The following is a 14,468-nucleotide window of genomic DNA, read 5'->3' on the forward strand; positions in this document are numbered from 1 at the left end:
TCGTGTCATTGAGTTTTTTGTTACATTGGGCTTCGATCGTCGTGATGAGATATCGAAACAGGTGAGTAAAATCCGTTTCGCACCGTGTTCGATCGCGTCTTTTCTTCAAATTGTATGACTACTTCGATGTGATGAGATCATCACCAATAGTAGGGAGTGACGGTTGTTCTAATGATTCTAGTTTCAGTACTTGATCTATCAGCAACAATTGTTTAATTTGACACAACGATTGTGTCAGGCACTTTTGAACTAATATGTAAGAAATGTTTCAAAATTATCTTACTCAACATTAACTTCAACAATTACTACAGCCACAATAACTAGGGTTTCTGTAGCTTTGGAATGAATTGTTTGCTGTCTCAAAGACTGCTTCTTAGCCTTAGCTTTAGCCTGCTTTGTAGTATTCCAACACCGGTAGGTTGGTTCCCATCGTTATCGATCGGTCATCCTTCCCAAAGATATCCTTGTTGCGCTGCAACCATAGGCTTCCGGTAACATCGACCGCCCGTAAACGCTTGGCATGGTGCGTCAAGAACTCATCCATCTCTTGCACATTCAACGAAAAGCAATAGCTTAAATCGAGCTGCTGCAAATCATACGCCGTGGTCCAATCTTTGAAAAATGCACCCAACAAATTAGTGTTCCCCGGTATGGCCAATGTCTGCAGTTTCAGTGGTCGCGATCGCAGGAACTCTCCCAAGCTTTTGTCGGTTAGATCACAGCGACCAAGATCAAGATGCACGAGCGTATCCAACAGGACGGCCAGCGATCGCAGCTGCTGCTCGTTAAGGATCGTATAGTTGATGGTTAGGTGGCGTAAGTTCGAACAGTGTTCGGCCACACCGTCCACAATGAGCTGTTTTAATGTTTCGTCCATGATGTATCCACCGGAAAAGCGGAACGCTTCCAGCGTTGGTCCAAGGCTGGTAAACACGTTGCGAAGATACTCCGGATAATTTTCGCGTCCCGCCACACTTCGGTAGTCGAGCTCGAAGTGACGTATTTTCCGCAGATGCCGCTGGCACAGGTGCAGAAAACGTTTGCAGACGGAAGACAGCACTAGTAGTTCGTTGAAGCAGAAGTAGGAAAATATTTCCATCAGCGAATCCTCATCCAATGCGAGCAGCTCCATTTCATGCCGCGGAACACAACACTGCACAGACAAACGAACAAACTACGAAGGGCAGATAATTTGGACGGAGTCAACTAGTGTTTTGTTTACGTTGACAATCATATGATCGGGGCATTGTTTGGCTTTTACTTGACATCAAATGTGCAGGGTTCGTCTGCCGGAAATCCCCTTCAAATTATCAACAGAATAGAAATTGTGCTTGATAATCAAAATCATTAAAATTTAAATTGCCAAAAGGAAGGTTTGATTGTAATTGTTCCGCATATTGATTGGCTATATATGTAATAAGAGGATCGCCATACAATCAATCGGATTATCAGCATATCGTTTCAAACACTGAAAGAACTTTAAAATCCTCATAATCTTCAACACTTTGCAGCTTCAAATGCTCGATGGGATTCAATGTCCTGTGCTTTGATAGTTGGACATAAATGAAGCGTGTTCTTCGCCAATCGTTATGGCTACATATGGTTATTCTGTTCTATGCATCTGCTAGATCTACCCTTAACCTGCCGAGGAAGCAACCGCTTCCAAAAAAGAATAGCCAAAGGCAGTGGAGGATCAATCCCCTTGGAGGCCCAGGGTGGAATTATAGTTGGGGCCTCTAATTTTAAAAAACAACGCATTTAATAGCAAACCACGCAATTTTTAAATAATAATAATAATTTGTGTTATGCACAGCATTTGTGCATAGCATTTGAAAAGCAAGCATTTGTGTTGAAAGACTTCCTCCATGATTAAACAAACACCAGCAAAGTCTCGGAAAGAAAGAAGTCTTGCGTACAGCTCAGAGTTCTGTTGCGTAGCCCTGTAACCGGGCCGTTAAGCTAGTCTAAATATAATCGTTTGTATTTGTAATCGTTTGTTAAGGAGAACCATAACGCCACTACTTGAATCTTGACAGAGCTTGACTGGTCGTTTTTGGCGAGTTTTCTGCCTCGAAAAACACGGAAAAAGCATCCTCCTGCGTTGGATGCTCTCCTGGTATCAGAGCTTGAAAAACTGGTCATTTTTGGCGAGTTTTCTGCCTCAATCAACACGGAAAAAGCATCCTTCGGCGTTGGATGCTCTCCTGGTATCAGAGCTTGACAAACTGGTCATTTTTGGCGGAAAAAGCATCCTCCTGCGTTGGATGCTCTCCTGGTATCAGAGCTTGACAAACTAGTCATTTTTGGCGGAAAAAGCATCCTCCTGCGTTGGATGCTCTCCTGGTATCAGAGCTTGACAAACTGGTCATTTTTGGCGAGTTTTCTGCCTCGAAAAACACGGAAAAAGCATCCTCCTGCGTTGGATGCTCTCCTGGTATCAGAGCTTGAAAAACTGGTCATTTTTGGCGAGTTTTCTGCCTCGATCGACACAGAAAAAGCATCCTCCTGCGTTGGATGCTCTCCTGGTATCAGAGCTTGACAAACTGGTCATTTTTAGCGAGTTTTTTGCCTCAATCGACACGGAAAAAGCATCCTCCTGCGTTGGATGCTCTCCTGGTATCAGAGCTTGACAAACTGGTCATTTTTGGCGAGTTTTCTGCCTCGAAAAACACGGAAAAAGCATCCTCCTGCGTTGGATGCTCTCCTGGTAACAGAGCTTGAAATACTGGTCATTTTGGCGAGTTTTCTGCCTCGAAAAACAAGGAAAAAGCATCCTCCTGCGTTGGATGCTCTCCTGGTATCAGAGCTTGACAAACTGGTCATTTTTAGCGAGTTTTTTGCCTCAATCGACACGGAAAAAGCATCCTCCTGCGTTGGATGCTCTCCTGGTATCAGAGCTTGACAAACTGGTCATTTTTGGCGAGTTTTCTGCCTCGAAAAACACGGAAAAAGCATCCTCCTGCGTTGGATGCTCTCCTGGTAACAGAGCTTGAAATACTGGTCATTTTGGCGAGTTTTCTGCCTCGAAAAACAAGGAAAAAGCATCCTCCTGCGTTGGATGCTCTCCTGGTATCAGAGCTTGACAAACTGGTCATTTTTGGCGAGTTTTCTGCCTCGATCGACACGGAAAAAGCATCCTCCTGCGTTGGATGCTCTCCTGGTATCAGAGCTTGACAAACTGGTCATTTTTGGCGAGTTTTCTGCCTCGAAAAACACGGAAAAAGCATCCTCCTGCGTTGGATGCTCTCCTGGTAACAGAGCTTGAAATACTGGTCATTTTGGCGAGTTTTCTGCCTCGAAAAACAAGGAAAAAGCATCCTCCTGCGTTGGATGCTCTCCTGGTATCAGAGCTTGACAAACTGGTCATTTTTGGCGAGTTTTCTGCCTCGATCGACACGGAAAAAGCATCCTCCTGCGTTGGATGCTCTCCTGGTATCAGAGTTTGAAAAACTGGTCATTTTTGGCGAGTTTTCTGCCTCGAAAAACACGGAAAAAGCATCCTCCTGCGTTGGATGCTCTCCTGGTATCAGAGCTTGACAAACTGGTCATTTTTGGCGAGTTTTCTGCCTCGAAAAACGCGGAAAAAGCATCCTCCGGGGTTGGATGTTCACCTGGTATCAGAGCTTGACAAACTGGTAAATTTTGGCGAGTTTTCTGCCTCGAAAAACACGGAAAAAGCATCCTCCTGCGTTGGATGCTCTCCTGGTATCAGAGCTTGAAAAACTGGTCATTTTTGGCGAGTTTTCTGTCTCGATTGACACGGAAAAGGCATCCTCCTGCGTTGGATGCTCTCCTGGTATCAGGAGCTTGACAAACTGGTCATTTTTGGCGAGTTTTCTGTCTCGATAAAGATGCTCTCCTATCTACATCGAGTTCTACTATTTTATCTTTATCGAACAAGTGATTTCTAGGTGACTTTCATCGTGGGACTTAAACGGCTCGTTTAAATATGTTTAGCGGGAGATCAAAAAGCAGAAACGAACTTTCGCAAAAACATGTGTTCATTCGAGCACGATCTGAACACGTGCTGCATACTCGTCAAATGAAACCACCGGACATACTTCAAACAACATCATTCCTGTCTCCGGCTAAGGAATATACTGGGGTTGTTTGCTCAGTTGCATTGTTCAGAGTTTCATGTTGCAGTTGCTGCGAACATTTATTATCATCTCAATTTTTTTCATACTTTAGATGAAGAGCTTGTGTTCTCTTTTCATGTCTTCTTTAAATAAATAAATGAATGAACAAAAAATCACATTTAAAGGATACCTGGTATGCAAAATAATTATCCTAGCTAAACATTTAATTGTTGGCCATGTAATAAGAGGATTGCCATACAACCAACCGGGTTATCAGCATGTCAGAAGCGAGTAAACCAAATATGAATTGAATGACGTCACACTGATAGCGTTAGCGGTCATTAGGTTTCTCTTTAAGATTTTAAGACACATTTTTCTTTAAGCAGCTTTAAACACATTTGAGTCAAAATCTTGCAATCAAACATTTTTATGCGTACATTCTAAATCAATCATGCCAGCTGTATGCTAAAGTAAAACATCTTCACGGTAGTAAATGCAACAAGAAGGGAAAAATGGAATTCCGATTGCTGTTGGCACTTCAAAAGCTGTTTTGACAGAAATCCCATTCCAAACATTGCGAACGAGTCGGGAAAAGAATGCAACTGCGTCATAAAACACATTTGCAAATCTGCATCATCCCCGTCGGCGATACAACCATCGGTTGGACCAGGTTCTTGCCCTCCTTACGACACCGAGTTTCGTCAGCTTTCGAAACCCTATTCACCAGCAACGGTTCTGCGATGCATCTTCATCACTCAACAAAAACGCGTTCATTGTGGTGTTGTTACGCTGGTGCGTTCCGGTTGCATTCGATGCAGCATCAGGTGCTGGATGTACAATTCAATATTGTATCCAACGGGCCGGTTGATTTGTTGGGTGGAAATTGAAAAACTAACGCAATTAAAAGATGAAACCGGTGCGAAGTTCCGTACCGTAACAGGGTTTAACCATTACCCGGCTTGAAAGTGGGAAAGCGCGGCACGGTTTTGGGTCGACCGGTCATAAATGGGTGAGTGTTAAATTGCCAAACCTACAACAGCGCAAACGAAAGCATTCGGTAGCAAGTGCTAATGAGTTTATTATTCTGCATCGAAAACGACAAAGGGCGGGTTTCATTTTATACCATAAGCCAATGTGGTTATGAGACCAATCGACATCGATTTCCCATTTGTGTTTCCAAATGGAGGAAAAAAAGGGTGACGATAACAATATCGTTTATCGGTTTAGTGCAGTCGTTGGATTGCCGATAAAATGAGCATCTTTAGCAGTTGAAGACGAAAGCTTGAGGCCAAGAGATTTCGTGTGCGAGAAATTGCAACAAGTTAATTAACTGTAAATATACTTCCACATATATATTCATTACATCGCCTTAGTGTATAATACAAAGGGAAACCTACTAAAATATACTAAACATCCATCTTAATAGTTAGATTAATGCCTTCAGTGCACACTACGCATACTACTCGATACTTACGGAAGCCGTAAAGAGCAATTGATTCTTGTTTTGCTCTTTCAATAGTTCGTTTGTTGTTATTTAAATCCCCAAAAACTAATTATTTCACACGAAACGTATCCTTTTTTGGTGTGTGATATACAAGAGACACTTCACTTCAGTCACTCATCACGCTCAATGGTACTGCTAAGGTTTCATGTTGTAAACAGAATCTGTATAATGGTAATGTTCGATGTCAAAAGTGAATTGAAAATATGAAGAAACTTACAATACAGTATAGGGTAATGTTTATTTAAGTAAAATGTGTTTCCACTATAAAAAAATGTGTGAAATAAAAATAATGAAAATAAACAAAACCTAAAAAAATTAAATGACTTGAGCCTGTCGAGTGTATGAGCCTAAAGGTATGCAATACGTAATTCATCTTGAATATCATCCCTTACAATTTTGACAACATTCAAAGCTACTCTTCAATAACTAGTGCTTATCGCTTGTTAAATTACAAAAAGTGTTATAAAGTTATAAACAGTTGACTGACTAATTCTTCCAGAGAGATAGAGCAGTACATGCACACAATTATCTTACCACCAGCATCGCTATTCAATGATCGATCATCAAATGAAATTGACGAATCCTTACATTCAAACGCAAACCGTTGTTTGTGTAACGTATTCAATTCCTCCCAAAAATTCCACCAAACCCAGACGCCAAAGGACACTAACAACAGTGCGGGTTGTTTTGCTACCAAACTTCCAACACGCAGTACGACAAGTTCAGAAAGGGTGAACCGTGTCGGAATGCTCTGCCGGGCCACCTCAAAAGGAAGCCCTCTGTCTTCAGTGGCGGACCGTGTGGCAAAGAAATTGAATCCCTGCTAAGTCGATTATTGTGAAATTGAAACTTCATTGTTCGATGCTAATTAGCGATCCAGTGTCCGTTTTTGGTGCGCTTTGCCGTGGCGCCACTGCTAATTGATTGTGGTGCTGGTGAGTCGTGAACGTGAATGTCCACCCGAATGGCACCGGGTGGTGAAGCGCTAGAGGAAGCTCGCGGCAGGATGCATGATTGATGACAATCGTACGAAAATTATCCACCCAGTGTATTTGATGATTACACCCTTCGTGTTAAACAACAGCACGAGCAGTGGTTTGACTCGCTAACTATTTGATGTCCTCTCACCCCAAGGAAATGCTCGGGAAGGAAACCATCGTCTTGGGAATCGCCTTTTGGTAGTGAATAATAGCCCACCCATTCCGTTTGGTGGAATTGTTTTGTCAATGTAAACAGATTCGAATGAAGTGGGGTTAATCGATTGCTTTTGATTCTGTTAGGATTCTTTTATAAGACTGCTTCGTTAAGGATTTAATTCCATTTTCTAAGGTACATCATATGCTAATGATTGCTAATACTACCATTATAATTAATTATATTACATATAAAATACCCTCTAAGTCCATATATTCACCCTGCTTTATACATTCATAAAATAATTTGATTCAAAATTAGTTGTAAATCTACGAGCTATCGAACGAGCTATCACGAACCATCGAAGGGAAAAGCTTGATATATTTTGTTCTGAAATCTAACACTTGTGGGAATTTTCGATCCCAAATCACAAACACTTTCCACACTCGCGTCAACCAATAATTGCGTGTCGAAGGTTTATAACTTAATACATTCGATCAAATATCGCAAACCGCAAAGATCGTCAAACCATTCCCTCATTGCCGTTCAGCATTTCACTCACGCAAACTAATCTCGTAATAACGTCAGTCCTTTTGCAACTTCTTACGCCACAAACACCATGCGCCTCCCGAGCGCACGAAAACGCTGCATCGACTGCAACAGAGCAGCGTACGAACTCCCTTTGCGCCACCCGGTTGAGCAAGTTTTCCCAACCTAAGTAGTCTCACTTTTCATGTGCAGATTTATGAAGTTTCTAATTTCTTTCCACCACCGACGCGAACTGTTAGTTATTTTTTATGTTTCTTCAATTTTATTACCTACCATCCGGGGCCAAACACGACTAAGCTGCCAGTACCAACCTCGTGAAAATGGGGCGTCCGGCTGGAAATTGGAGCTGAAGTGCAGGGTTCGTTGCGTTGGTTCGTTTTACTTGCGCGAAAGGATATTCCCCCGTCGCAGGACAATAATAACGCATTGACGAGAAAATCTCTTCGGTAGAAGAAGAAAAAAAAAGCGCTATGAATAGAAAACAGAAAACTTGATCCGTATTTGCCACGCTTCCTGTGGGAGGTGGTTTCGTGTGTTCGCTTTAATCATTCGCGCCTCGTCTAAGGAGACGAGAGAAAATATTCATCGATTGGAATGGCTTTGATACAAGCGCAAACTACTGTCCACAAAAAAGGTTGTAAAATAGAATAATATAAGGTGGGAACAAACAAGAAACAGAATCACCAAACAGCAAGCTGTTGCTATTGAGGCGATGCAAAATTGTATTGAAAAGTTCATAATGAGATTTCATACGTCGGCTGTAAGTGCATGCTTATATGGTTACAGCAGTGGCACACATACGCACAGGGGACGATAAATAGCGAAGCACAAGCTACACCATAAAAGGTTTGAGCAAAAGTGATGACAATATTTCGTTTTCACCCCATCGAAGGAGCCTAAGGCATACTTTGAAAAAAAAAAAGCGAAAGAAAAGGATACATTGCACGAAGGGATCCGCGCAAGATGATGACGATGTGTGTGTGTGTGTGTAGAAACATATTTATATGTATGGTGGCATGTGCTTGTAACACCCAGCCTCCCTATGCTGTGCGCCCCAAAATGCAGACGAAATGCTTTGTCGTTTGTTGTTTGTGTAGGCCTGCTTAAACCATGAAAGTTATCGCCATTACGATGTAAGTAGCGTGACGCGTGTGGGTGGTGTCTTTCGAGTTGAGATTTCGAATGACGTCAAACAATAGACGATTTACTGTTTATTTTTTTGGAGGCAACGATACACAGGTACGGGGTTGTGTTGGGTCGTAGAAAAAATTACTCATTGCTGTGGATGACGGCAGGTAAGGGATGGAAGTGTACCTTTATTTAGGTGTCTTGTGGTTTTTATAATTTGCTTTAATGTTTTGTTAGTAAAAGCAATTAAATTATGTAATCTTGAGTATGTATTTTGATGTTTGTCAAACAATGATGACTGTTACTAGAAATTTGATTGTTGTTTGTTACTTTATTCTATCAAGTCGCAAGAGTCACAAAAACACGCGAAAAAAAAAACTTATTCTAGTCTAAAGATTTAGAATGCAATAGCAATACTTTCTTTTTCACCCAGATTTTTTGGCAGCAATAAAAATCAATTTCCACACGGTGGGCAACCTGTTGCATGTCTGGTGCAAACTGATAAAACGTTTCGAGCTTAGGCAATTTCGTTGGGGTTTCGTTCAGTTGTGTTAGGGGTTTTTAGATTAACTGAGGGCATTAGTGTGCTTTCGTATGTTTGTCAATTTCAACAGACAAACGAATTGGACAGCCGAATCTTAAGTCATTTTCAATTCCAAAGGGACAGCAAACCGAAACTAGATGGTAGAAACATATTAGCTTAGGATGATTAAGTCATTAATTGAAACATTTGACCTTTTTTTTCGGAGGAGGGGCTTCGTTAACTATTGATCGTTTAACACTTGGTGAGATCCTGCAGGCATACGCGCGCTAGGCAATGCAAACGAATTTACGAATGCTGAGCACTGTGGGTCACATTTCACGCTTGTTCACCGAATAAAATTAACTCCCTAGGCAGTAATCCCGTGTCGCTGGTGCATGCGATGGCTGGATGAGGAAGATTTAAGTACATCCGGGGCGATTTAGTTCGTCTTACAAATCCAACGATTGGGTTTTGGATTGCTTGTTTGTTTGGTAGAAAGTTTTTCAAATACGCAGTAGAAAAACAGAATAATATCCCAGCACAAACTGAACCATCCAATATCTATTTTCTTGAGCTTTCACTCGCAAAGTCCGCGTACTTCTGTAGTTAATTAATTGTCTTCGATTTAATTACATCTGTAAAATGACTTACGGCACAGTCGGCACTTCCGCTGCCGGGTTACGTTTGTTAACCTGTGATTACCGCTCAACAGCGGCGTGATCAAATGTCAATTGATGAAATGAAATTGAAAATAAAGCAGACAATCGAGAAAATGGAATTAAGTTTCTAACTAGCCTTTCAACGACGAACAATCAATGGCTTAATCAATTGGCTGATCACAAGCGCTACAGCCAGCAGCTGGAATATTGTTGTTGCGGATCGTATCGTTACAATGTAGGGAAGTGAGAAAATGGCACTAAATTACATAATAACGGCTTCCACTCGCCAGTAACGACCGTGTATCACGAGGTGTTTGGATATGAAGCAATGCATTTTTATTTTATTGTTTTCAACAAGAAGGAACTGGTTGGCAGCATCATTAGTTGTATCTAGCTGGCCTTATTGGAATAGCTGTCTGATCACACTTTGTAAATAGGAGAAGTGTATGCAAATTAAACGCTCAATCCCGACTTGCTTTATGGGTCAGATTTTGTGTGAATAATTTTCATCACAAATTATGAATCTGTTCATTAAAAAAGCAAACGAATTTATACAATCGAGATCAGTTAATAAATCACTCTTCAACAAACTATAGGAGCGGAGGAAAGTCGAACAATACTAAAGGGTGACACCCGGAAGAACAGTCTCAATCAACACCTACGTTACAACGAGAAGGTGCTACAGAAACACGGACCGCTCACACCCTTCTACTTGAAACCGGTTTATTAGTGTAAAAGGGGACGTTTGAGTCTCCAGTTTGGCGGCAACAGTCGAACCGTATTTGCAACCCGCAACAACAACAAGCAGCACACGGTCCCACTCATGCAGGATGTCATCATGATCTCGGAAGGATTTTCTAGGTTTTCTCCCAGTTCTTTTTTGTACGTATCCACCCGAAGCCCCTGCGAAACTAACTGCTTCTCTGTTCTTTCCGGTACGACGCTGCGAAACGGACAAACGGCACACTTTCACTAGGTGCATTCATGCGAGTCGCATCCACACCGCACGGCACCGCACCTACATCGGAAAAAGGGCCTCAGACGGGTACGGTTCTGGACGTGTGTGCTGTGCGTGTCCTGGAAAACCCGAGAGTGGAAAGAGTGTCACCCCGGGATGGGTGACAACATAAAGAGCGCGGGGGGAATGGGAGGAGGTGTGGTGTAATAGTGAGAAAGCGAAAGGCAACACTTTCCACAGCTATTTTTATAGGCGAGGAAAATGGTTACAAATTATAATTCAGCATCATCGGAGATAATGAATCGCCAGCCAGGCGCCAACCAGGATGGGGACACACACACACACACGCACACTCTCCACTGACATGGATATCGACAATTGCGGGTGTAAAGTGCTCTGGTTCACGCTTCCGGAAGGCATCTTCACGCTAGTGTGGAGTGATTTTTCACCATTTGTGTGTGTTTGCTTCTAAAACAGCAAACAGCGCACCGTGCACCGCGTGGTGGAGTGAAACGTTGACGGACCGGTTCGGTTCGTTAAATTTGGGAAATTATTTCATTTTAGCATTTTGATGTGCGGACGGTCGGACGGTATCAGTTGTTGCCTCGTTGCTCGTTCGGGGGCGAATTCGTTTCGGACTCATTACACCGACGACAGAATGCAATAGGTTTCGGGGTGCTTAAGGGTTTTTAGTATCATTTGCAAGTGAAACGTTTTTAATAATCGTGAGATGATTGCATAACGAATTCTTTACAGCACAGTGGGAGACATCATGAAGATGAATCGTAAAAATATGATGCTTTTGGTAGAAGCGGGATAATTTTTAGCAACTTACCGAGGATATCTGTGTGTGTGGGATAGAAAATATTCAAGAGTCGACAAGAGACATCATAACATATTGGAACTTAAATAATACGAGTCTGGTTACATACAGGGATGATCGGATGTGGATGAGTTTAATTGATGTTGTTTAAAATTGTAATTTTAAATACCTTTAACAAAGTCCAACGTAAGTATTCAAGTGTTGATATTTGTTGTGGCCAGGAGTGTAGAAACAGCTTCAGTTACGAGCTGGGGAAAAAATGGCAGCTATCATTTTGTAATGTCCAGGCGTTGCACCAGTGTGCCATAGAGAATAGGATAAAAAGGATTGCGCGAGGAAAAGGGGGGCCTTTTTCCAAATCGAGTAGGCTAGGGACGAATCGGACCAAATTTTGAACAAAATACAAATCAAATCAAATCAAAATACAAATCAAAATACAAATCAAATCAAATCAAAATTCAAAAGTCAAAAGATAAAGAGTTACAAAATTTTCCGTAGATTAGCGGAGCAACAATATTATGATATTATAAGAAAAATGTTTCCCGATGGAGACGCCTGGTACCTGTGGAGCTTGTAAACGTGGCTTAATGCATTTCAACCATCATCCTTGCCACCTTTGTCGTGGCATTTTATAATGGCTACCAAGTAAGTACAAACAGCTTGATCCGATCATATCATAACCATATAACCGAACTGTTTTCATTGAGTTACACAATTTTATCAATTTTCCACGAGCAAACAAGCGGGAACTGTGCGCCAATCGAGGCACACTGCACATCCGATCAGCTAGAATTCGCGAGTTTAATTTTCCACCAAACCCCACGCTGGGGCACACGATTTCGTTCTGGTTGCGGTTGTCCTCCACGACAACAGAACGGAAGTGCACTCGCCTGCGACAAATTGGCGTTGAACTTGTGGTGCTTCCGCTTGGTGAGTAGCCTAGCTGCCGCCTCGCACGCAACAGAATTGTGTGCAGCATCATCTTCAGGACTCGGTTGCCCGGTGGGAGTTGAAACTTTGCAGGCTTCCTTAATCGAACGAAAGGGAGGGACCGCTCGACGCGATTGCTGCAGGGAATATTGCTGCAACATCCCAAAGTCAACAGACGAGCGAACTTTAGCAGATCGAACTATTGTGCAGTGGGGTATGTAGATAAAGAGAAAAAAAGAGACAGAGAGGGCGAGGGAGAGAGAGCGAAGGAGGGTGGTGAAAAACAACAAGATTCACTTCCTTTTGCACTGCAACTGCCAGACCTCACGCGAGCAGAATATACGTGGGAAGATGTTCTTGGCCTGGCCGCTGTGCCAACTGTCGAGCAGGCGTGGAGGTGGATTTGCGGATACGAGGCACCTGCAGGGCAGAACAATATTTGCACAAGCTTATGGAAGAAAATATCGTTTTCAGTGTAGTGGTTAAGCGGTTTCCAATCGATCAAGCTCGGCAAAGCGGAGAAGAATAAAGATATTGAACCGGGTCGGTGTTAAGGGTGTCATTGTTTTTCCTTTTCGGTGTAGCGATTGGTTAAATATTAGATTGAGAAACAGATAATTCATAGTGGAGCAAAACTTTTGCATTTTTCTCACAAAAATTCTTGAAGTAAAACGAGGAATAAGTTGGGGAAGGGTCTTATTAAAAAAAGGATTCTTCAAAGATGCTTACAGCTTTCATCCAATGCGTGAATGTCTCATAAATGGTAGGTCTCGAGAGGTTTTTGAGCTGACATCTAAAAATGTATTTAAAACTGTACATTAGTCCATAAATTTAGTTTACTTAAAAAATAAATCTAGCAAATGTTTGTAACCCGATAAAACGCAACCATGCGAAGCTGATGGAACATGTTCGCAGTTTTATCACGCAACATACTATTTTCCATCCTGAATTTTCCAGTTACATCCAAATAAAGCGCAATGATTAAGGTCTGCTGTAAATAAAGCATCAGTTTTACCACTCCCAATCGCACCATCCAGCAGTTAATCCGTGCGCATTAAAGAGCAAGATTTGCTCCCAAAACACTTGAATGCCCTTGATTTTCGGCCAGGGAAAACACCTTCACAGCAACCGAAAGTAACTTCAAATCTCACAGCGTCCATCCTGGCCTGTTTTGCTAGAGTGCTCTGGGAGGTGAAAGAAAAAAGCGAGCTTTTGGAGCACACACACAGGACGCATCTTTACGCCACCGAAAACCGAAGGATTACAAGCCATCAACCTTCCCCAAGGCTCATAAATCGTGCTACGAGCATTTCCGTTTATTACCCTCCGGGACTTTATGTGCTCGCACTAAGCGTTTGCGCCTGGCTTAATTGGATTAATTTTTTTGGCCGTTGTGATGTCGGTGTCGATCCGGGTTGTCCCAATTTTAGCCATAATTATTTGCCCCGAACCCGCCGGGTGCCGACGGAGCTGTGTGCCAGTTTTTTTTTCGGGACGGAGAGAACGCTCGGCTCGGCCTGATGAGTTGACATTGGTTCAACATTCTGAATGCCATTAGTATAAATCAATTAAACCGAAATGACTTTGTTAATGATTAGGGCGGACCCGATCGAATCGGTTCCAATGAGCAGGAAGGTAAGTGTCAAAGGTAACAACACTTAGAAGCTTACCTGGGCTGTCTGTAGCAGCTTTTGTGGCAGGTTCTTGTAGTACCGTGTTTTGTCGCAAAGATCGCACTCCGTTACCGTCTGCGTTTGATAGTTTCCGTTTCCGTATTTGTTTAACGTAATTTCTTCGTCTGCTTTCTGTTTTTTTTTGCAACGCACAATCCCTTGTCGATTAAAGCTGTTAAACATCAACATTGTTTTTGTTCCTGTTTTGTTGGTGGTACATTCTCGTTCGCAAAGTTGCTCTTTGTTTTGAGCTTGTTTCATAAGTTCCTTTCCTGGAACAATCTTTGATTATTTTCATTTATTTGCCTTCAACAACATTCTCACCACCACACCAGAGCAGAGAGTTTTTCTTTTTTCCCTTCTTTTTTTAGCGTTTTCCACTTCCACTGCGCTAGACGCATCTGGTTGGAAACAATAATACTTTATAACGACAATAATGAAAACGTCAATAGCACTCTCAGTTCATTTAATACCTCAATTGTATAATAATGTCAGCACATTGCTACGG

The 14,468-nt window shown here is 42.2% G+C and overlaps 1 protein-coding gene across 1 annotated transcript; it reads right to left on the minus strand.

Annotated features, from left to right (window-relative positions):
- Positions 1 to 166: 166 nt before the first annotated feature.
- Positions 167 to 1,132, minus strand: LOC128301465 (uncharacterized). Its single transcript, XM_053037966.1, has one exon. The coding sequence runs from the start codon at positions 1,130 to 1,132 to the stop codon at positions 386 to 388; it is 747 nt and encodes a 248-aa protein (XP_052893926.1). The 3' UTR covers positions 167 to 385.
- Positions 1,133 to 14,468: the final 13,336 nt, after the last annotated feature.

This window comes from Anopheles moucheti, chromosome 3 (assembly GCF_943734755.1).
Source record: "Anopheles moucheti chromosome 3, idAnoMoucSN_F20_07, whole genome shotgun sequence".
Taxonomy (NCBI): Eukaryota; Metazoa; Arthropoda; class Insecta; order Diptera; family Culicidae; genus Anopheles; species Anopheles moucheti.

Coding starts and splice junctions, on each gene's coding strand:
- LOC128301465 (XM_053037966.1), bottom strand. CDS start 1,132: ATGGAGCTGCTCGCATTGGATGAGGATTCGCTGATGGAAATATTTTCC.